At 33.4% G+C, this 24,292-nt stretch overlaps 2 protein-coding genes across 4 annotated transcripts; one reads left to right on the top strand and one right to left on the bottom strand.

The window, feature by feature from the left end:
• Window positions 1-1,939: 1,939 nt before the first annotated feature.
• Window positions 1,940-18,331, bottom strand: LOC148603058 (prostaglandin E synthase 3-like). 3 transcript variants are annotated; one of them, XM_088552011.1, is made up of 8 exons: window positions 18,298-18,331; window positions 17,342-17,461; window positions 14,765-14,834; window positions 13,784-13,888; window positions 9,173-9,265; window positions 5,098-5,169; window positions 4,326-4,397; window positions 1,940-3,291 (listed from the first exon to the last, which is right to left on the bottom strand). In XM_088552011.1, the coding sequence occupies exons 1-8, from the start codon at window positions 18,321-18,323 to the stop codon at window positions 3,235-3,237; spliced, it is 615 nt and encodes a 204-aa protein (XP_088408137.1). In that variant the 5' UTR covers window positions 18,324-18,331; the 3' UTR covers window positions 1,940-3,234. The 3 variants fall into 3 exon arrangements, with proteins under 3 accessions (XP_088408137.1, XP_088408138.1, XP_088408139.1); XM_088552012.1 differs by lacking the exon at window positions 4,326-4,397; XM_088552013.1 differs by lacking the exons at window positions 4,326-4,397; window positions 5,098-5,169.
• Window positions 10,523-12,181, top strand: LOC148603059 (uncharacterized). The gene is made up of 3 exons (XM_088553243.1): window positions 10,523-10,944; window positions 11,119-11,237; window positions 12,168-12,181. The coding sequence occupies exons 1-3, from the start codon at window positions 10,730-10,732 to the stop codon at window positions 12,179-12,181; spliced, it is 348 nt and encodes a 115-aa protein (XP_088409369.1). The 5' UTR covers window positions 10,523-10,729.
• Window positions 18,332-24,292: the final 5,961 nt, after the last annotated feature.

The raw sequence follows: 24,292 nt of genomic DNA, 5'->3' as shown, positions 1-24,292 counted from the left end.
TGGAGGAGGGGTTTGAACTCTGAACTGAAGAGAGCAGGACTAACGTGGAAGAACTGTAACATCATCGCCCAAAACCGAAGCGAATGGAGAGAAACTGTAGTCGCTCTATGTCCACCCATGGACGAAATGGAATAAATCATTATCATCCATTTCATGTTCATCGTCTGAATATAGCTGAAATATTGCTGCTCGGACGTAAAACGTCAACAATCAATTAATCAATCAAAATGAAGCAACATGGAAAACTGTTAGTCACGTGATAACCAAACTTTCAATCGTAATTCTTTTAGTGGTTCAGGAGTTACTTTCGGAGTCTTTGCGTGGTTGTACCTTATGGTATCCTGCACAAAGTTTATGCTTCGATTTTTGATCCGTCGAAAAAAATGGCCACAGTTACTATAATAGAACATAGTGGTCAGACAGCAGTTTTTCGCATATATCTCTGGACAATCCGTTAGGTTTCACCAAATTCTGACAGAATAAAAGTAATAACATCTATCTGTGGTCGAATTTTTTATGAAAACCTGTCAACCAATATTGAGTTACATGTATTGCCCTTTTTCGACATTTTTGGCTATTCTGATATAATTTCTTTAAAAAAAATCTTCTTCTCTGATACTACTATTGCAGATCAAATGAAACTTGCTACGATAGTTCCTTGGGGTATTCTGCACAAACTGATTGTTTAAAAAATTTTAAACGTCGATAAACATGGCTGTTGTTACTAAAATAGAACTTAGGGTTAAAATAGTTTTTTTTTTTTGCAAATAACTCAAACCCCTTAAATTTACCAAAATACTGATGGAGGGTAACATTGTTTTCAATCAGAAAACGAACCTATACCGAGATTTTAAAAATGATTCGTTGCCCAATGTGAATTTGTCTCCTGGAACAGATTTTATTTGTCTTTTTTCGCATGTACAACTTTGAGAAACGTACTTCCCTGAAACTCTAAGCCAGTACTCCTTTTGCGCCGTTTACTTTTCGATTTTCGTAGTTAAATTGCGCTAATAAATTAATGATTCATGCAGGTAAATTTATATTTTGGTATTGTTTTAGTTCTGCATTATATGCGTGGTGTGGATATTGTATGTTATTCACCATTTAAAAAACAATCTTTTTTTATAACTGGTTGTTTATCTCTATGGCAAGTACATTGTATAATTATGAAAATATGAAATTATAAGACTATTTTAGTTAACGTAAATATAGAAAAGAAGGCCATCGACAACTAAAATTGGTTTTCCTCTGTTTGACTCAATCTTCCCAAGATTGACATCCACTTCCTCCGATCGGATCAACTGTTCACTATGTGCATATAGATCTTCTTTTTATTTATTGCAGTTATCTTTGGTGAACATTTTCAATCATACATGTACATTGGTCAATGCTATGAAGGCGAACTAATACTTATCGGACTAATCCAGATATGCCTGGTCAGGTTCGGATAACAAACTTTAGATCTTTTTCAAGAATAATAGAATTAAAATGAAAATAAAAATAAATAATTGTGAAAAATAATACATATTTGGTTTTTATTCTGGTACATTTTTCAACATATAAATATGTATTTTTTTTATGTGTCTGATCTTTAATTTATTCACTTCTAAGACGTTAAACTTGTCTTTATTTTTATGATCGTTTTACCTAAGATTTTTACCTTTTTGATAATCAATTTCCTTATTTGTAATTGGCGCGAAAGGTAGTCTTTTTCTGACATAAAATTACTACAGACTCTTTTATCACAATTTAACCACAATTTTTTTTATCCAATTGGCGCTAAAGGACGATGCCCACTAATTTTCCCGACTGACAGATTGATGGACAGAGTGCAAACCTGAAGTCCCCTTCGCCAAAACTTAAGACAAGGGACTAATGAAGGACACAGGGGCAAACCGAAACACATTCTTAAAATATAGGTGTACAAATACAATATGAACGCCATTCATTAGCAAGTTTATTACTGAATGATCAATGGTTTTTGACAGTGTTTCTAACAACAAAACTTCCGTCTACAGCAGAGCAAATTAACGCCCTTTGACTAATAAAAAAATGAAGATACCAAGTAAAATTACACCTTACACCAGGTTGTAACAACTGTTACAGACGCAACAATGGTTATTATCATATGTAGCTTGATACACCCACATTGTGAAGTCGTTTCCATTCCTCATATTGAGCTAGAGGGATAAGTCAACATGGATTTCATAGTCTTAAGAAATATGTAGATTCTAGGTTAAATTTCATGCTCATTTGACTAAATCACAAAGGTTGAATCTCAACCTAAGCTGATGTATAATTAAAATTTTGAGTATCAAGCTGACAATACATTTATATGTACATTCTGCAAGCTGAATTTCAAGCTCAGCAGAAAAACATCTTATAATTTTATATAGTCTCAAGCACAGCAGATATAAATCCCCAAGATTGAATCTCAAACTCAATACATGTACATCTTGTAGGTAGAGAATTAAGCTCAGCGGATGTATATCTATAACATTAACAAGCATCAATTTAGTTGAGTACCATGAAATGGTACATTATTAAACTTATTATAAAGGATTGTATATAAAGTTACATTTCAATATATGAACATGATTCCCACCATAAAATGAAATATGTAACAAATGTTAATAGCAACTTAAATGATGTCGCCAAGAAATAGTTTTTTGTTTCCAGTGACGTAACCAACATACTTAAACCATTAGGTCTGTTTCCACAATGAAAAGTAGTTCCAAAAACTCTGCTAATATAATTTAACTTGCTTGAATGCTATATAGTATCATTTAAAAAAAAGTTGCCTTTTTTTTTAAAAAAAAACAGTCCTATTTTTAAGAGGAAGTTACCTGAAACACAGAATTGATTTTTTGGCCTACCAACAGAATTAATTAAACATACACTCACCATTTACTCATTAATGGAAATTTACCAGTAATGTAGATATCCTTCAAATACCAAACAAAAGCCATAACAACACATAACAGACAATTACATTAAATCAATACTTTAATTTTTCGTTCAGTGAATAGAAAGATTACTTTTTTTAATACATTGTATTATGTTGGAAAACCTTAATAGGAGAAAACAAAGCTACAGCTCACAATGAAATGCTATTTATGATAAGACGGTGAAGGTGGGTTAATCACAATGCTATCAATACATGATGTTAATGATGGCTTTAATGTGCCACAAGTAACCATTCCAGTCACTTGGACAACCATGAATGTAAGGATCTTATTCTAAGTCTGGTAAATCTTCATCATCACTGTCACTGGAACCTTGATCATTTCCCTGAAGAAAAGAAAACAACATTGGTACTTACCATATGTTGATGCAAAAAAAAACAAAACAACAGTTAAGCAATGATTTTACTAAGCCAAGGAAACAATGGGAACTTGACAAAATCTGAAGTAAATATACAGTCAAAAAAGAATCTTAATGGTAAAATCTGGCTTTGAAAAATTCCTTATTTAAATCAGAAAAAAAATCCCACTTTAAATCAAATAAGAAAAAAATGACATACATTTATACAGCTGAGCTTGAAAATTACATATATATCAATTATAGTATTTCTTGATTTCTCAAACTGAAAACCAATAATAAAATTTGAGGTACAAAATGTATACTGAATGATAGCTTATTCAAGGCTTTCTTAAAAAAAATTCTTTACTTAAACAAGTCATTATAAAAAAAAACCTTACACCAATTATTTACTTTCCACTAGCCACTGTAAATGGGAATTATAAAACACTGACAAACGTATATGCATCTTGCAGGGATTTACCACGTAACTCTCCATTCCAAATATATCACACATGTTCTCTCCATTCCAAAAATACCTTCCATGTTTTATATAACTTATAACTCTCCATTCCAAACACACATCCAATGCTTTTACTCTGCAACTATCCATTCCTAATATACCTCCCATGCTTATTTCCTTGTATCTCTCTATTCCTAACATACCTCCCATGTTTATCAACATATCACTCTCCATTCTAAACATACCTCCCATGTTATTTTACTCTGGAAGTCTCCATTCCAAACATACCTCCCATGTTTATTACCCTGTCATTATTCAAATCTATCACCATGTCACCCTCCATTCCAAGTGTACATCCTATGCTATGAACAAATATCAAGCATTCATAGCATTCCTCTCAGGTGAAGAGAAATCTAATATTGAAATATGATTTACCACAGATTTTCTTTTTTATATTGCAATCCCCTTTTCTGGCATACTACAATTACCTGTCCTTCCTAGTTACCTTACAATAACTCAATTCATTCCTTTAAAATCTGTTCAATCTCACATGCTAACTTACCATATTTTCTTCCATTCCTGGCATACCTCCCACGCCCTGCATACCACCCATACCGGCCATATTCTGCATCATCTGAAATATCATTAGAACATAAGAATCCCATTCCCAGCATACCTCCCAGGAAAACTTACCATATCACTCCATTCCTGGTATACACACCATGTTATGGTAACTTACACTTTTATCTTTCATACCTATAATGTATACATCCCATGTTCAGGATGATAGCTTATTACCTTACCCTACAGTATTGACATACATCCCATGTCAACTTACCACTTCTCACTCCATATTATGATGGCATATATTGTACATCCCATTTTAACTTACAAATGTAAACATCTTTCTCCATTTCTGGCATTCCTCCCATGAAAGTTTATCACTTCTCACACCATTTCTGGAATACACCCTATTTTACCTTATATATCTCCCATTTCTGACATTCCTCCAATGAAAGCTTACCCATTCTCACACCATTCCCTTTATATATCCCATGTCATCTTACCATGCAAATGTATCTCCCTCCATTTCTGACATATATTCCATGTTAACCAACTAAATCTCCCCAGTTCATAGCATACATCCCATGTTAACTTACCATATCTCCCTCCATTCATGGCATTTATCCCTTGTTGATTTACCAAATCTCCCTTCATTCCTGGCATACATCCCATGTTTACAAACTATATCTCCTCCCCGTTCCTGGCATACACCCGATTTTAACTTACTCTATCTCCCTACCATTCCTGGGGTACAGCCCATGCTAACTTACCATATCTCCCTCCATTCCTGGCATGCCTCCCATGCCTTGCATTCCACCCATTCCTCCCATATTCTGCATCATCTAGAGAGTAAAGAAAGTACCTTCGTGAGCATGCCCATACACTCAAAGCATATTGGTAAGAGAATATTGTGAAAAAAAATTCCACCGAAACTTCAACACCGTCTCCAAGTTTGAAGGAAATCTGACAAAAAATTCATGCACTGTCCAGTCAACAAGAATAAACCTACATGATGTGATCCATCCCCAAAAAAATAGTCTACCTTAACTGATTTCTGTAAAATCAATCTAATAGAGGTCATTTTCAGTTACAAAAAATTTGAAAGATATCCATCTAAAATTTAAGGCTCTAGCCAAATGACAACATAATGATGATGGACAAATTGATGGACAAAGCAGTCATCAGGTATCATGTACATGTATGCTTTGCAAGAAAGTTGCTTGCACAGTGCAAAATGATTTTTTCGGTTTTAGGCTAGGTTATTGTACATAAGGCCACATCAAGTTAATTTGTAGATTCTCATCCCCACCCGCCCTCACTAAAAAGGGCCTGCCCCAATTTTTTTTGTTTTTGTTTTTTTGTTTTTACGGTGGTTCAAATTTTCAGATTTCTTTTATGTCCACATCAATCACAACTCTACATAAACACAATACTACAGGCTTCTGGTAAAAAAAACGAGTAATGTAGTGTATATTTACAGAAAATCTCATTTATTTTCGTTGACAGTCACATTATAAGGAAAAACATGCCCCAATTGTAACAAAGAGAGTTAAAAGGGAGAAACAACCAGATTGGTATAATAATGAAATTTTAAATGCAAGAAAGCAAAGGGACAAATTCAAATCTTTTGGTATATGGTCAGAATATAGATTTTGGCAAAATAAAACCATGCTTCTGATAAATGGTGCAAAACAAAATTACTATGTAAATCTTGTAAAGGATAGTAAAGACTCCAGAAGCTTATGGAAGTGCAGTCATAGTTTGAATCCTATAGTAAAATATTCACCAAAGGAACTGAAACTTGAAAGTTGGAATTAAGTTGAATTTAAGAAACTAGATGATTGTGACAAATGTTTTCAATGATTACTTCACTTCTTGTATTAAGAATTTAAGAAACTAGATGATTGTGACAAATGTTTTCAATGATTACTTCACTCCTTGTATTGAGAATTTAAGAAACCAGATGATTGTGCCAAACCATGATTTTTATTAACTACATAACTATGTTAAGGAAAAGGTTAGAAACTATGATCATAAACAGTTTATGATACCTCCAGTAAAATGTAGTGAAATTTATGAAGACTATTGAAGTTAGATAGGTCAAAGTCATCTGGACAATAGGCCTAAGGTGCTGCAATTAACATCTCATATTATTGCACCAAGTCTTACTTATATATATAATCGTATGATTGATTCAGGCATATTTTCACATTCACAAAAGAGTGCAAAATAACTCCTGTTTATAAGAGTGGTCAGAAAAATTTAGTATCAAATTACAGACCTATTTCAATAATTCCTTCACTGTAAAAATATAATTGAACGACATATATCTAATTACTTATATGAATAGTTATCTCAATGGAAATTTTTACATTCAGCTCAGTCTGGATTTAGACCTAAACACTCCTGCCAAACTGCTCTTGTGAACATTGTGGATAAATGGCTATGCAAGATGAATAATGGAAACATCAATCTAGCTATTTTTGTAGACTTTAAAAAGGCTTTTGATGTTGGTGATCATGATATACTTTGTAAAAAACTAAATGATCTATGGTGTAAGTGACAGTACTGTGCAATTCTATAAGTCCTACTGAAAGGGTAGAAAACAGCAAGTAAATATTTTAAACACTTTCTCTTTAAAAAAACCTATAAGCTTTGGCGTCCTCAGGGTTCCATACTTGGGCCGCTTTTATTTGTTATAGTTATTAATGATCTTCCTCTTGACATGCATAATACTAATGCTGATATGTATGCTGATGATACAACCACATACAAATCTGAGAAGAATATTAATTTATTAAAACAGGATGTGCAAGATGATCTAAGAAAAGTTGAAAACTGGTGTAGAAATAACTGTATGTTTATCAATGCTAATAAAACAAAGTGTATGATTATGGGAACAAGACAAAAACTGTCAAAAGTGATATACCCTCCTTAATAGTTAATGATGAAGCTTTAAAATTTTCATCATGTAAAAAACTACTTGTGAAAAAATTGATGATACTCTAAGCTGGAAATGTCATGTTGATCATATATGCTCAAATATTTAATCAAGATTGTATCTCCTAGCAAAGATTAAGAAATATCTGAACATTGAAACAAGAAAAACTTTCTATAATGGGTACATTCTTCCACTTATTGACTACTGTTGTATTGTATGGAGTGGTTGTGGCTCTGAAGGATTAGACAAAATATTTAAACTCCAAAAACGGGCTATCCGCCTCATTCCAGATGCTGAACCTTTTTCTCCATCAGAACCCTTGTTCAAACAATTAGGAATCATGAAAGCAGAAACAAGGATTAAATATCACAAATACCTATTAATCTATAAATCTCTCCATGGGAAAGCATCACGTTACATATCAGAAAAATTTAACTATGTTTCAAGAAACAAACCTAATTCACTAAGAAATGCTGAACAAGGAAACTTGATAATCCCAAAAATTAAAACTAAACTTTTCAGACTTTCATTCTTATAATCTGGGTCTGTCTTGTGGAATAAGTTACCCAAACATTTACATAATCAAGCCACTGACAACTCATTCAAAATCAATCTAAAGAAGTACCTTAACACTTTGGAATAGAGTATCTTAAAAGAGAAAATTGTTGCTGCTTACACTGTTTTTTAATGTTCTATATTGTATTGTCTTAAAGTGATTTGGTATTGTCAAATCAGCTTTTGTTTTTGTTGTTGTGTTGTTTATTTTTAATTTTTAGTAGATATAGTTTTTGTGTGTGAGGGCCTCAGGGAAGATTAGCCTGTAAACTAACTGTGTAACCCTCTTGAAATAAAGATTTTATTATTACTATTATTATTATAACCAAAAGTACACAATTCCAAAATTTCTTTATTGAATTCGTCAGCAGGAATAAGATTTTACAAATCTTGGAAAAATAAAAAATAAAATCCTCCCATCCACCCATTTTTTTTAGTTGCTGGTGGATGAGAATCTACAAATTAACTTGATGTGGCCTAAATACGAGGGAACCTAACTAAACCAAAATCCTTTTGGACTTTAAAATTGGGTGTATAGAAAGGTTTTCGGCTTACCAAAGTTCAAAATATGTTTAAACTGATAAATAGAGACTTAAAAAAGTGTCTGCTCAGGTATTCTGAGTGGTTCGGGTTTCAGTTTAAACAAGTTCAACTGCATAATGAAACCTTGCCAGTAAATGAAAAAAAAATGGAAAATAAGTTTGAAAGTGGTAGAAGATCATGTGTTTGGTATTTTTCCATCAAATGAGGATGATGTCAAAATTTGGTATACCTGATGATACTAAAAACAAAATTCTGCCTTATGTGCAAATGTAAATCACAAGAATTCCTGTTGATTATTATTACAACAAAGCCCATTTCCAAAGGGCCTCAGAGTACAAGAGTAAAACAAGCAGTTCCTGGCATTTACAGCAAGTAAAACAGATAATTCAGGAAAAAGAGTTGGTTATTTTGTGATAAAACAACTACAACTAAGCACACTTCTAAAGGGCTTCATGGTGCAAGAGTAAAACAAGCATTTCCTGGCAATTACAGCAAGAAAAGCAGGTAACTTCAGGAAAAAGAGATGGTTGTTTTGTGATAAAACAATCATTACCTGATGAAATGTCTTAACCTACTTATTTTGACAATTGACAAGATATGAAATTACTATTATTCCATATTTGTTTGAATCCAAGTCAAATAATAAGTTAAATTCTAAATGTCAATCATCCAATTAACTACCTTGGACAGTTCCTTAGTCAGGTAATGATCATTCAAAGGAAAAACAACTCTTTTTCCTAAAGAATATTATTTTATTTGCTGCAGTGAGGCACCTTAATTATATTACTTAGTGAAAGTTTACTTACGGATTCAAGATCCATATCACCAGGTCCTGCATCTTCATAATCTGAATCATCTTCATCTTTCCACTTGTTAAAGTCAGTCTTTAACCAATGAACCTGAAACCGATCACACAAAATTCTTAATAAAAAATTAATTCAAATTGTGAACAGGTTACCTAAACGTCCCTCAACTAAACTAGAACTCTATACATAAGAATCGTCAGACAAATTAATTCCCCTAACAGGCATCAGACAAATTAACTCCCCTTAGAGACATCAGACAAATTAACTCCCCTTACAGACATCAGACAACAATAATTTTCCTTTATATACATTTGCACTTACTAGTGATTTCAAGCCATCATTCAGAGTTATCATTGATTGATTATGGATTAACGTTCTATGGCAGATATTACATACATTCCACGTCAAGAACTATTTACCAATGGTACAGACCCTGCTTTGTACTAGACCGACACACTGTGCTACATGTTTTAGCTCACAGAAACAACAGCCTGCAGGCAGGCTTGCCATCCCATTTGAACACATTATTCTGACTCCAATCGACATGTAGTCACCCAGTCCTCTTGAATACTGTGTGCTTGGGGAAAAAAGCAGTGACTTTCGATATTTAAATTCTCTGATGTGACTCAGTTGGGGATTATGACCATCTGCACTTGAGGCAAGCACACTACCCTGAGACCACTGATCAAAACAAGATAATACAAGGTACATTGTATCTGGACAGATGGACAGACAAAAGAACAAACATGGTGAATCTTATCCTACTGGCAGCATCTGGTCCATGCTTCCAGTTTTGGTTCCCTTGATTACTATTTAACAATGCCACAACTTTGTTTTCAAGTGAATATATAAATGTTGGAGTGTTCTCAGGTGTATATACTCGAATACAAGTCGATACGCCTATAAGTTTGACCCCCTTTTCAGTCTAAAATTTCTGGAATCTAGCCTGGGCCCGCTTATCAGTCAAACTGATTTCTGACAGCTGCAATGCTAACATTATTTAATTACAATGAGTATACCTTTTTGTTTTGATAACTTCAATGAATGTTGAAATAAATAATTGCGGGTGTGTATAAATTGAGCGACATTGTCTTTTCAGCGACTATCTTTTGAGCAACGCTTTTTGAGTAATTGCGTATATCATTTGAGCGACATCAAATCAATACAAAATATAAAAACGGCATATAAATTCAGCGACATATTTTTTAATTGATTAAATACAGATGTACATAAAATTCACATAAACGGTCCACCAGTTCGCACTGGTCAAAACTAGCCCTTTCTCGAATGTATTAGTTCAACTTCAGTGAATCCACCGGTACTTTTTCCCTTCTGAATATCACTCAAAAGATTAAACGACAATAAATAAAGACAAAAATATATTAGTGAAATACATTTAAAATGGAGATTGAGAAGTACACAACGAATCGAGGGAAAGAAGGTATAGTTGTTGATGGATTTAAGTATAGGCTTGACAAATCATATAGTGCCACACATCTTTGGAGATGTATAAAAGCCAAATGCAAAGCCTGATGCAAGACAGATTTAACGGATTTGATGATATTGGATGGACGTAATGAGCATAACCATGAAAAGGAAGAAGAAAGAAAGATACAGAGACACAACATCAGACAAGCTTGCAAGAGAAAAGCTGAAGACAGCATAACAGAACGGCCACACAAGCTAATAGTACATGAAGTTGGGAAAACAGAGAACGCTAGTTTAGTCCCAGAAGATGTTGGCCTGATAAGACAAGCTGTTTATAGAGTAAGGTATGTTCAATAAAAGTAATATAATATGATCATGATTACTAAAAATGAAGAAAACAACAAAAGTGTTGTTACATTGCTTATCTTATTATTAAACATATATAATGATTTTGTGTCATGTAAATTTATTCCATATCCTATGAGTTCCTAATATTATTTATTTGTTTATATTTTCAGGAGAAAGACAACGCCAAAGCTACCAAAATCAAGAGAGGAAACCCACGAAAATCTTAAGGACTACGATTTGATGTCTACAAATTTAGAGAAAATGATGTACGTCAATGATGCTGAGACGGGTATTATTACACATTGCTTGATTGTTTTTCTAAAATGTGGAAATTTGTGACCGGTGCAAAAGCACCAGCCCCCAAAAAGGAGAAAAACTATTGAACTTGAGATGGAATATGAATTTAAGTGTCTATTAGCAGATTAATATATTATTACAATAAAATATTTTAACATGTGTATGTTATCTGAACTGCTATCATTTAAAAAAGGTACACCATTTTTTTTTGGACCAGTGAACTTAAGTTTGGACCAGCTGAAATTTTGCCCAGATGGTCCAAATGACAACCATGAAAAAAAATTAGTTTCTAACACTGTAGAAGTTTTTAATAGTACATTATTTTTAACAATTGTAAAGTATTTTATATAAACTATGTGGTTTCAGTGAACAATAAACAAACACTATATCCTGCTCAAAATCCTATTTCCACCTCCCCGTGGTGAGCAGGGGACACTGACTAACGGAAGAGGTAATAAGTATTTTTCTCAGGTAAATGTCGCTGAATTTAAAAAATAAAAAGTTGCTCAATTTATATGTGTTTTGTCGCTGAAAAGATCATGTCGCTCAAATTAAAAAAATGCAAAATGTCGCTCAATTCATCATCTCCCATAATTGCAAGCCAGAGTTGTTTTTATAGTAGAAAGTAATTAAATTCTCAACAAGCCATGTTGATTGTTGTGATACAGCCATTTTTCAATAATTCTAATTTTGGTACAACCAATAACCCAAATTAAAATCATAAATATAGTGAACAATAAAGAAAACAGAAAGATGACGATACTCAAACAACTCATTTTTGAAGATATTTCGGTATGTAAAGAGGTTTTATCTTAAACAAAAGAAATTCTTAAAAAGAATTGCCATTACCAACTAAAATATTGATTACTTTTGACACGAATCATGGTATGTTATTGGGTCATGATTCTACATTGTATTACAGGTTTGGGTCTTTAGCTATATGGTGCACAGGTAAAAAAACAAAACACAAAATGAATAGGTAGGAAATAGGATTAAAGGGCCATATTGTGGCAAAATTAAGACTTAACAGTAAATATTCTTTCACTGCATAATATTTTAGCTGTAAAACGGAGATAATGAAGACAGTCTTCCTTAAACGTTCACAATTTTTACAATTTAAACATTATGGTAAATTGTACCTGTCTGGCTGTTCAGTGTTGGTGTCATGCTCTTGATCTTATGTCAATTATCAATCTTTTGACATTTTCAAGCTGAAAATTTTAGTTCATAAGCTAGATCTCGTCTGTAAGTCAAACCCTTGCAAGCAATTAAAAATTTAGTCCCAAAAATATGACTTATAGGCAAGTATATATGGGACTTCTTTTCCTTATCTACCGATGACTCTTGAACAACATAACAATTTAATTGTGGAATAGACTCAAAAAAATATGCATTTGCATTTATATTAACTTCAGATATGGCCTACGTGGAAATTAAGGTCATGCAAATTAAGTGTTCAATGATTTTGTAATCTAAGGAATCTAGGATCTCACTAGAAACTCTGAAAAATGCAGAGTTTGATATTCCTCTTCTTCATATTTTATTCTTCACAAAACATTTGCAAGTTTTTAAAAAAGGCCAATGCAAGACCAGGTCACCCACTCATTTACTCATTGTATGAGCCAATCAAACCATTGGTAGCATTACAAGCAATTTGTGATTTTTCGTAAATCGCAATGTCACAATGACAACTGTGGGAAATGACAGAGATATTCTTTCTTTAAGATCAAATGTAGATTGCCTAACAAGAGCAGCATTTTTTGGAAAAAGTGGTTCTTAAACTCATCCCTAATGAAACTCTGAAACATTGTACGCTCATAAAATACATCATCTTTCCACTTGTTCTGCTGCACTTCACTTATGCAAATGACAGAACAAAATTACTTCTCAACACAGATGTAAGAAATCCCAAATCTTCAATAGGGAATTAATACTGAGAACTATTGACTTACTGATTGTATCAACAAATTTTTTTTTAATAACAAATTCCTGGGTACTTAAGGATTTTTATACCCCACTACGTGAAGTGACGATGTATTATGCAGTAACCTCGAAGAAGTTTTCTGTATGTCCATTGTCCATCCCCCTATGTTTTCCAGATGATACCTTTATTAGATATTGAAGGATCTTCATCAAACTTTGTATAGTTATTGGGTATCATAAAATACAAATCAAATTCAAACTTCAGTTTGATTAGATAATTTACACAAAAGTTATAGCCATTTAAGTCGTTTTTACCCCCCAAAAGATCTTGCAATTTGGCAGGGTATCATTTAATGTCTCATTAGACAGTGATCGAGTTTAAGGGGAAATACTTGCTAAATGCAAGTTGAAATTCAATTTTGCTGGTTGAAATTATTTCAACTTGCTAAAATTTGCTTGTGGAATTCTATATGTCTTATAGGTTAAGTCCAGAAATAACCCAAAAAACTTCAAATTTAACGAGTGTAAATTTTCAGTACTTGCTGAGTTTAGCTAGTGGAAAAATTCTGAAATTCAATCCCTCTTAGATGCCTTATTTTTTTATCAAGACTTTACCTTAACTTTTTCCTTCAGTAATCTTGGCCAGAAATGTTCATCGGTAGTATCTTTCTTTTTCAACACCATTGTTATATGTCTTGGTAACACTACATACTTTGATTCCTGTAACAATAAAATAAGAAGATAAAATAACAGTGGGTCAAAACTTTTTATTTTTTTATCCTTCTCACAGAATCACCATGTACGTGTATGTAAATTCCAGTTTCAACATGGAAAATCAAAATTTCACTAGGAAAGTCAGTTTAAGTATGGTTAGCATGATGAAAAGCAACTGTCAGCCACATGTCCCCTGCTGCCGCAAAAATTAAAAAAAATGCAAATGCAAAAGTAGCGTAGCAGTGGAGGACCTACGCCAAGCTTACTTTTAGTATATGACTGGATCACGGATACACTTTAACAAAAGCCAAAACACCTGATTAACTCATATGCCAGAATGACTTACTGAAACATACTGTAACTGATCTTTTCTTCATACATTTTTTTTTACTTTCAGCTTGCAGATACAGTACCTGAACTGGTCCATGCATCAAAAATAGCGATCCGTCATCGATTACCGATCAGTTTCCAATCAGTCATCGATCCGTCAAACCAATCCATTCAACCGGTGATCGCATCACATGACCACAGATCAGTCAATATATTTCACGGATTCTTTGTTTTATTTGTCAATTTTACACATATAAACATAATGCAGTAGATTTATACTTATATTTTACATTTGTATAATTTTTAATAGATCATCCATCATTTTACAAAACTGCAATTATATCGCTCACCGTCCATCGCTTATCGATCCATCAGCGATCAATTCTGATAACCAACAGTATTCACCATATTGCTGTACCCAGAAGTAGTAAACTAAATGCAAATTGGCCATTGGTTTTGAATGCTTTTCACAGCAGAAATTCAAGATCAAAAATAGATCAAGAATGAGAATGACATGCCCTTAGATAGTAATACTCTATATTGAAGTCATACTTTGCTATCAATTTCTTTGAAAAAATCTATTTTTGCTTCATGTAATTTGTTCTCTGATCCACCACGACCTCTGAAATAAACAAAGATAAAAAAGTTTACAACAGGTTTGCATGTGATGTTGAGCAATTTGCTCCGAACTCCCCAGTATGTTCCAGGTAATAACTCACACAATATTGGCCGGTCGATGATTTTCTAACAGTGGAAGCAACCTTAAGTAAAAATTTTATCCTTATCAATTGAGAATAGTAGGTATGAGTGTTAACAAGATGGACAGACAGGCAGACTTCTAGCACTCCAAAGTTTCGAGTTAAGTTACTGCAGTTGACAAAAATACTAAGGCAGCTGAAATGAAATGTTTAAAATACTGTATATTACCCTTTCCTACTATAAATGGAAAAGGCAGTTTTGATAATAGCCAAGAAAAAAACAGTGGATGACTTCTGTCAATTTGTATTGTGGACAAAACCATCTTCAGGATTCCCATGGAGGAAAATTTATTGCACAAATTATCAATTTGTGGTCACTAATATTGTTAGAGACTTCTTGCACTCATAATTTCAGTACTTTAAATTCACAGATAATTTGCATAATTATATATTACAACTCCACACTAAGCTGCTGATCGGTGCCATGTTTAATGTCACAGTTCTAGCTTCATACAAGATCAAAATATACCTCTAAAATATCATACACATGTGTTCTCGAGTGTTTTTTGCTTGTATGAGAACAGGAAGTTAACATGATAGATCAGCACTGAACATTACCCAGTTTTCGATTCAGACACAGGGGCTAATTACAATTGACTATATAGGTCATATACATTATCAGGGCCCTGATATCTATAAATAGCCATTGCCAGTTGTTAAATTTGGTTCCAAGTAACCAGTTGTTTTGATTGAAAACATTCACATCTGGGTTTACACAATATCGTTAACACGGTACATACCGCTAACACAGTTAACAAAACAAAACAAACCCAAACATGTTGTCAGAAAATGGTAAGTTTCTGCTATTTATTCATCACTTTTCAGAATAATTAATATACCTTTGAACTCGCATAATGAATCGATCCCGTTGCTACATGTATAGTCAAATAAGCATTCCTATGCGAGTTTTATCCTGAAAAGTGATGAATAAATAGCAGAAACTTACCATTTTCTGACAACATATTCGCGTTTGTTTTGTTTTTGTTCAACCGTGTTAACGATATGTACTGTGTTAACAATATCACGTTAACCCGTGTGATTCAGGTCATCACAGTTATGAAAAAGTAATCATATCAAGGGAACCAAGATTCTAGCGAAGTCACCAGATTTTAGAGCATATCGCATTCATGCTATTTTAGATGTTGAAAGTAAGCCTAAATCAGTGGCAAAGAATATTTGACGACCTGCGACTTTGACCACTTCAGTAATTCCTTTTATACTAATTGTAACTCATTTTTTTTAGAATTAAAAGCATGATGTATATGTATAAATCTGGCCTTAAAAGTTATGCAGTCAGAAAGATTACAGTTGCCAATTTTCAGGAAGAATATTGCTTTATGGATTTTAGATGTTCTTTAATTCAATTTGTTTCTTTATTAATAACATGTTTTAATAATAGGTTAACTAACTGAAAAGAGTAATTAACCAAAATATGATCATAAGTGCCGAAGGAAGAGTGTGCAGAACTTGTTTCTCACAGGAGTTTAATCTTACTGAGTTCTTTGCACGAGTGATTATATTTTGGTTATTCACCATAACCAATTGAATATCCTATTTATTATACAGATTTCCTCCATTATTCGTTGTTATTATTAACATAAATTTCATATTTTGTGAACAGTGGATTGATATTTGTGTTTTGACGTTTTGGCGGGAGACAGCCCAAGATTGAAATTACAGAATTTATATAACAGCTTGAAATTTCGAAATTTTTTATACTGCGAACATTCAGTAATTCACTGCTATCTATATAATAATATTCAATCTCAATTCAACTTTAACTTTTGAAAAAAGCCATGCACCTTTGGCCAAGGCAAGGTTGAGTTGTCTTGACCATAGCCAGTTTTGACCAACTCACTATAAGTATTTCCAACTGATTGACACTTCCCGTAAAATTAATTTGCAGGGTGACTAATTAAGAATCTTATGCACAATGTTATAATTATCTTAAGACTGGTTTAAGTTGTAAATTTTGTCATGATTAATAAGTTTATATAATACAGAGACATACCATACATCTACATAGTGGTACAACCACTCAGAGAGTGGTAGCCAATAACAATTTATTATTTTTTAGAATTCTTATTAATTCTCTTTAAAATTTGTTGGGCATAATCTACAATTCAATTTCTTCATTCACGAAAAAAAAAAATTGTGAGTTACCACTCACAAAGTGTTGTACCACTATGTCATTAATTAATCATGCTACATATTGTATATTCTGAGTTTAATGGGTTTAATGCGCATGAAATGATTGTAGGTCAGTTATGGTAAAAGTTGATTATGGTGTACAAAAAATTAACCATGGTGGTGATTTTTCAACCATGGCAGCCCCCAAGCTAAAACAGCTCATAGAGAATCCTGAACTTACTTAAAGTGTAATCCTGTATCTGTTAACTCTACTGTTGGTTTTTTACAGTCTTCTAATACTAGGGTCAAAAATACTCGATCTTTTCTCTGTGCCCATTCAATTGGTGTATGCAATACAGGTCTGTAAATGGAAAAAGAGATCTATCAGTCCTTGATATACAAATGTGTATGTACATGTAGCTTAAGTTGGGGTAATTAATTCCAAACCATGAAATATTTTGTCAAATCACTGTTGGGCCTCATATTCAGATCGGGAATTAACCTTAAAACAATGCATTATACCTGGATTAGTACAGTAGCATTCTCCCCTGAACCTTTAGCATGACATTACCTGTGGATGTAACAAATGTGATGGTTATAATTTCTAAGTAAAAGAGCTACCCAAATTTTCTAGTTTACTGGCATTTGTATTTTCTAGGGGGAAACATGTACACTGTTAGATAACTTTCACATTCACCTCTGTTCCGAAAGGTCCTGACTTTAAGGAGTCGATCGCATAAGATCGGTAATACAGTTACATATCTACATCAATTTTCATTGAAAAACATATTAAAAACAACGCAAAAATGTAATGAATTGAATGTAACTTGCTCAATGGCCCTGGTTTCATAAAAAAAATCTCAAGTTGAGAATTTTCCTCAGATCCCGTGTTTTTCCTAAAATCTTTATTTTCAGTAGATCTAATTAGTTGAAATTTGAGTTGAGGAAGAATTTGAGAAAAATCTAATTTAAGATTTTTTTTTTTAAATACCGGGTCTGTGCTGTCTTCTACAAGTTCTAGAAAAATCTACTCGCGTTTGAGTCCAGGAAGGTACATGCATTCAAAGGAATTATCAACTATGAATTATTTGTCATGGAAAACAAAGATCATGACTTTTACAGCAATTTTAGCATTCAGTTCATTCAGAAATAGGAAAATATTAAGAATTTGTCTATGTGTTTGCACATGTAACTCACTCTTCGCCGGCCATGTTTAACGCCATGTGAAACTATCAGCTTTGAACATTTCGGCACTTCTTTTGTTCGTCCCATATCATTATCGAAAAAGCAGCGGCTATTGGACCCTATTGAGTTAAGTTGAAGCCAATATATTCCAAGAGAAATTATTTTTAGGGTGATATTTAATTCAAATAACTGATTTTTAAATATTTTTATAAGTGAAATGAACTAGAGTATATTGCTCCATTTTAGAATCGAGTAAAAATGATGAAGTGACAACAACCTACCGGGATAAAAAATATGTTATCTCAAGGCTACATACGGGTCTTCAAGGAGCGACAAGGAAACCCTCACACAACAGGACACGCTGGAACTGGCCCCAAAACAACATTATACACAGTTTCAGGGGTGGATTCAGGCGGGGTGGGCGTGCGCCCCCACTAAAATTTGCAAAGCATGGGTTGTAAGGGGTAGATAAGGGCGGTTTTAGGTTGAAACTTTAATTTTTCGCTACTTTTACCACAACAGATATCTACATTGCACCACTCTAGAAGAATATTTAAAAAAATTAACCTAATCCGCGCGGCGAAAATTTAATTGTGCCCCCCTTTAATCTAAAATCCTTGATCCGCCCCTGGGTTCAGCGAAATAGTTGCCCCTACATACTTCAGCAATATAAAAGTAAACTGAAAATAAAAACAAAAATTACATGTACAGAGGCCAGAAATTCCTGACTTCGGGCAGGCACAGAAAATGCGGCGGGTTTAAAGTACTTTGGCGTGATCTCAATCCTCCCACTTTCAAATCTGGCTATACTGTTAAAAAAGTATTACACAATTAAGCACACATAAAAATCAGTTCACAAAGGTCTGATCGAGTCCTTGTTAATTCAGAAATATAGATACAGTTAATTGACACATACCAGCTTCAGACCAGTTTAAATATACAAATAAGTTATGTCCTTGTCGTATGTAGTAGAAATCCTAGTTTTGCCCATGCGGAGTTGAGAACGACGATATATCATAAGTCGTAAAATAAGTACACAAACCCGTTTCATGCCGAAAACTGCTAAAAAGGTATAGACAATTTCGTATGCTGCACAAAAATATAAGGGTTGGAATCCCCTTGAATTGCACAAATAAAAGACCGTGTTTTCATGAAAAAAGAGTCAGTGAATATTGGGGTCCGTATAAATATTTACAACTGAATTCTACTTTTAAAAAGTACGGAAAAAATTACCCGTCAAAATCACACACACACTACTGGTAGGGATGGTTCCGACCATTCCCATTTTTTTTCTCAAGAACCATTATTTCCATCTGATTCATTATTTGATTAAAAATCGCATTTTTGCGAGTTTTTATTAGACTACTAAGTTACATTTAACGTCTTACCAGGTTTATAAACCACCAAACTTGGCGCTTACCGTATTTTACTCTAGATCTTGCCATGTAAAGGGTGCAGCTTGCAAAGTAGGATGTACATGCTTACACTTTGAACATGAGCTGGATCGCTTCAAGTTATCTTTGGAAATTCATATTGCAAGTGCCTTAGTTTTTTTGTGTGCTCTCTTGAATTTCTTACCTTCGAATTTTCATGCTGTGTAGTTGTTCAAAAATGTATATAATTCTGTTGTCTACATTGTGTACATTGTATGTGAAGCTCTTCCCAAGTTTCCTGTTTTCACACTTTTGTAAAAGGGGGTTATAGAACGAACAGAGCCATTTCTATGACTAACAGAGCCCCGTGCAGGTCCGGGTGATAAAAGAATAGGCCTGCAGCAGCGCTAAGCTTGTCGCATAAGGCGACTAAATAGTGCTCAGAAACCTAGCCGGGGGCTAGGCGCTCTGCCCACAGAGCAACTGGGATGTGTGCCCCAGGTGGTGGAATGGGGTACCCCTGGCGTGTTACATGCTGGGGTTGTCAGGCTATAATACGGAAAACCTGACCGCAAACCATAGTGGTGCACCGTGTTGGGAAGATGCCACGTTCCTCGCACGTTAAAGAACCCTGCTGTGGTATTCGATAGGAGTAGGAACCTTTGCGCTCCGCCACAGGAGGCTAAATTGCCCGACGTTACCCATCCCCCCTTTTTCCAGTGGCAATCAAAATTTGTCGACCCTATTATCCTTGTGACCCATCCTTTTTTTCATTTCATGTTCATTTTATCATCCATTTCATATTCATTGTCTGAATATAGCTGAAATATTGCTGCTCGGACGTTAAACCCCAACAAACAAACAAACAAACAAATGACTAACAGATATAGCATATATATACGATCTCTCATCTTTTCACGAGGTCCGTAAGTATAACCTTGATTCTCTCAACTAATCCACACTTTGGGTAGAAAGACCTCTCAAATGCCATGAACACGGTGTGTCTTGTAAATAACATATAATTGGATTAAGACAAATTTATGCCAAGGGTCGGCATACACAGACAAATTGAGGATGGGACCACAAACACTTAATAAAATGGGGCATATACAATCTTTTATAGTCGTAATTAATATCCATTTTACTTGTCAAACATTTATTTCAGATGTTTTTTTTAAATAACCCTTGACACACTTTCAAAGATAAGATAAGATAAGAAAACTTTATTTTAATTCGCATGTCATAAATACAAACACAAGCTCTATGGAGCTTTTGACCGAATATAAAACAAAAACATAACATAAAACAAGGCAAGGACACATACATGTACACACAAAGCGATACATATAATCAGGCACAAAATAAGCATAGCATGCACTAATTAAAACATATTAATATAGCAGAGATATAAACATAAAAGTATATTAAAATGCAGAAACTAAATCTAATGCATAAGTACTATTATTCAAGCAGAAGACAAACAAAACGAATAGCTGAAAATAAGCATGATGTCTGAAAGAAAGCTACCTGCATGCATGCACAGAGCAGCGACATTCAGAACCATTGCAGGACTGAATTAGGCTCTTGAAATGAGAAAAACTATGTTGTGTCCTGAAACGGTTGGGAAGGCTGTTCCAGAATGTTGCCGCAGCAAATTTAAAAGATTTTTACTATATCTGCTTGACTTTACCTGAGGCACATCCAATAAGTTTACATACCTGAAAGAATATTTAGAATTTTTTACATTTACCAGATTTTTTAGACATACACGGGCAATATTATTAACAATTTTAAAAGTTTCTAAAGCCATAGTTCTTATCCATCTGATCTGCAGTGAAGGCACTCTAGCTTTGATGAGGAGTTCCTGGTAAGAGCTGTTATAGTCCTCATATACGAAACGAAGTGCACTTTCTTGCAATTTTTCTAATTTTTTTTTTAATTCTTTTCTGTACATTAGTGCCAAGCCAAAGAGCAAAATTGAAATTACTCAAAATAAAAGTGTGAAATATAGTTAGTTTACTCAAACGATCCAAATAAGAGCCTAGTCTTTTTTTTATACATTCAGTTGCTGGGATGCCTTCCTGCAGATCACACTGATATGATCATCAAAGTTCAAGTGATAATCAATCTCTATTCCTAGTAATTTCACCGTTTTTTTCGCAAGTGAGGACTGAATTTTTAATTTTGATGGAGGGATTTTTCTCATGTGTCTTTTCCCCCACTGCAAGAACTTAAAATTTATCAGGATTTACCTGCATTTTATAAAACCGATACCAATCAATCAAACTTTGAGACTCAGATTCAAGAGTAGAGATCAACTTATGAAAATCAGGGTTACAAAAAGACAAGGTATTATCGTCTGCATAATTATATAGGCTCCCTTTTTTACAAAGAGGTAAAAGTCATTTATAAAAACGTTAAACAACAACGGCTTTCAGATGGAGCCCTGAGGTACACCTTTATGAATGTCAGCCCACCTGCTCAGAACATTATTAACTTTAATTTGCTGTTTTCTGTTTGATAGATAAGATTTACGGAAGGAGATTGAATTTATGGAAACACCGTATGCTGATAATTTATCGAGCAGAATTTCATGGGGGAGGCAATCAAAGGCTTTAGAAAAATCCACCAACAACTGCTGCTACATATTGGTTTTTGTCAAGAGCAGCTCGCCAATCTTCTAAAACTCTGAGTAGGGTGGTCTGGCATCCATGAACACGTCTGAAAGCACATAAATAGGATAAAATATTTTGTCAAAATAATCAGATAATTGTATTTCATATACATTTTCAAAAACTTAAGAAAATATAGGAAGGACACTAACAGGTCTATAATTTGTTTTTGACAATGGATCATTTTCCTTGAATAAAGGTGTAACCTGTGCCTCTTTCAATTTATCAGGAAAACAGGTATTTCCAATTGACATATTAACAAGAGTGGTAAGTTGAGGCACTATACAAGATTTACAATTTTTTACAATTTTTGCTGAAAAACCATCAACACCTGTGACCTTTTTCACATTTATTTTATTTCAAATTTTCTCTACATTTTCATTAAATACCTCTTTAAATATAAAATTGTTTTTATCATTTCTAATGTTCAAATTTCCATTTATACATGGGATGGTTTGAAGGGTCATATACAACATCTGCTTTTGTCGACTACAGGGGAGAAAAAAATATTGAATACATTTGACACGTCTTCTGAATTGTTTATAATTTTGTCGTTTTCAAGTAGCACCAGAAGTCACAATTTTTTTATCCTCCAGAGCAACGTTCTAAAAGTATACTTTCATAGATTTCCTTTTGAGTTTTGTTACCAAATTTCTTTGTTGCCTAAATTTCTCCCAATTTTTTGTCACTCCGGTTTTTTATAAAGTTCCTTATTCATACAAGGAAGTGATTTTCTACGTTGGCTTCTATTTTTTATTGGAGAATGTTTGTCTAACATGTTTACAAACTCATTTTCATAATCATTGTACACATTGTTGAAACCTGTATCATTACAATTTTCAGTAATTTTAATTGAATGTAAATCATTTGTAAAATCATTTAAATCAAAATTTTTGAAACTTCTATATTTGACATCTTTCCTTTTGTCGAATGGCAAATTACTTTTTACAACGGTTGAAATAATATTGTAATAATCACTCACTCCATTTGGACTGTTAATTATTCTAAAACACGTACTATTCTGTTTATTCGTCAGAGTAACATCCACATGTCAGGGATTATAACCTTATTTGAAACATGTTGGACCTTTGATAAGTTGTGAAAGATTAAAAATATCACAAACATCAGACAAGGTTTGAAATTTTTCGTTTAATAACAAACTTTTAATCTACTAAAACAATAATATTATCATATGAAACATAAGCTTTGTCTAAAGATCTGGTAAAACTTTCATAGAAATTTTCATTCTTCATTGAGGGGTTTATTTACTCCCATAATGAACCATTAATAAAAATTTCATAACAAATATTTTCAATTTTATCTGATTCAAAAGAATGTTATCTACTTGAGGGTAGGTCGGATTTGACAAGAGTTAATAGTCCATCGCCATGCTGATTTCGGTCGCGTCGTTGCAGTTTGTATCCGTCAACTTGGAAAAGGTTGTCTTGGGATGTACTATCAAGTTTGGATTCTGCTATGGTTAATAGTTCGACCATATTATCAGTTAATAGTTCTTTCTTTTATCCCATCAAATTTATATCTGAGACTGTTAATATTTATGTAGGCGGCGATGAAATTTTTTTGGATGTAAACGCCTAGTTTTGTAAGTTCCTTGAACAATTTGATTGGTGTTGGACCCGAAGGAGATATATTTGAGTCATTGGAAGAATTAAGTTCACTGTTTACGAATGATTGTTCACCAAAGAAAGAGTCATTGAAATCAAATGAATAACACGGTTTGCATATCCATGAGTCAGGAGAATTTTTCATCTGAGTATAATCAACACTAATACAAAATTTACGTGTAAACAAAAGCCCCAAAACTATTGTGCACAAATATATGGTGTGCAATGTTTATTAAAAAGAATAAATGGTTGTACATACATGTACATGAACAAGTAAAATTAAAACTCTTTGAATTCTTGTCCGGTTGCAAATCGTGCATTGTACAGAATTAACTTG

This window comes from Perna viridis, chromosome 11 (assembly GCF_037379345.1).
Source record: "Perna viridis isolate PV_CMFRI_1.1 ecotype Kerala chromosome 11, ASM3737934v1, whole genome shotgun sequence".
Classification (NCBI taxonomy): domain Eukaryota; kingdom Metazoa; phylum Mollusca; class Bivalvia; order Mytilida; family Mytilidae; genus Perna; species Perna viridis.
Note: the sequence above shows the minus strand (reverse complement) of the source record. Positions and strands in the feature narration are given on the sequence as shown.

What these genes read in the sequence shown, in the direction of transcription:
- LOC148603058 (XM_088552011.1), bottom strand. Translation starts at nt 18,323, where the DNA reads ATGGCGTTAAACATGGCCGGCGAAGA. An exon ending in TCAAAGAAATTGATAGCAAA is followed by an intron (nt 13,889 to 14,764) that starts GTATGACTTCAA and finishes TTATTGTTACAG; the next exon opens with GAATCAAAGTATGTAGTGTT. An exon ending in GTGATATGGATCTTGAATCC is followed by an intron (nt 5,170 to 9,172) that starts GTAAGTAAACTT and finishes TTTACTCTCTAG; the next exon opens with ATGATGCAGAATATGGGAGG.
- LOC148603059 (XM_088553243.1), top strand. Translation starts at nt 10,730, where the DNA reads ATGATATTGGATGGACGTAATGAGCATAACCATGAAAAGGAAGAAGAA. An exon ending in CAAGCTGTTTATAGAGTAAG is followed by an intron (nt 10,945 to 11,118) that starts GTATGTTCAATA and finishes TTATATTTTCAG; the next exon opens with GAGAAAGACAACGCCAAAGC.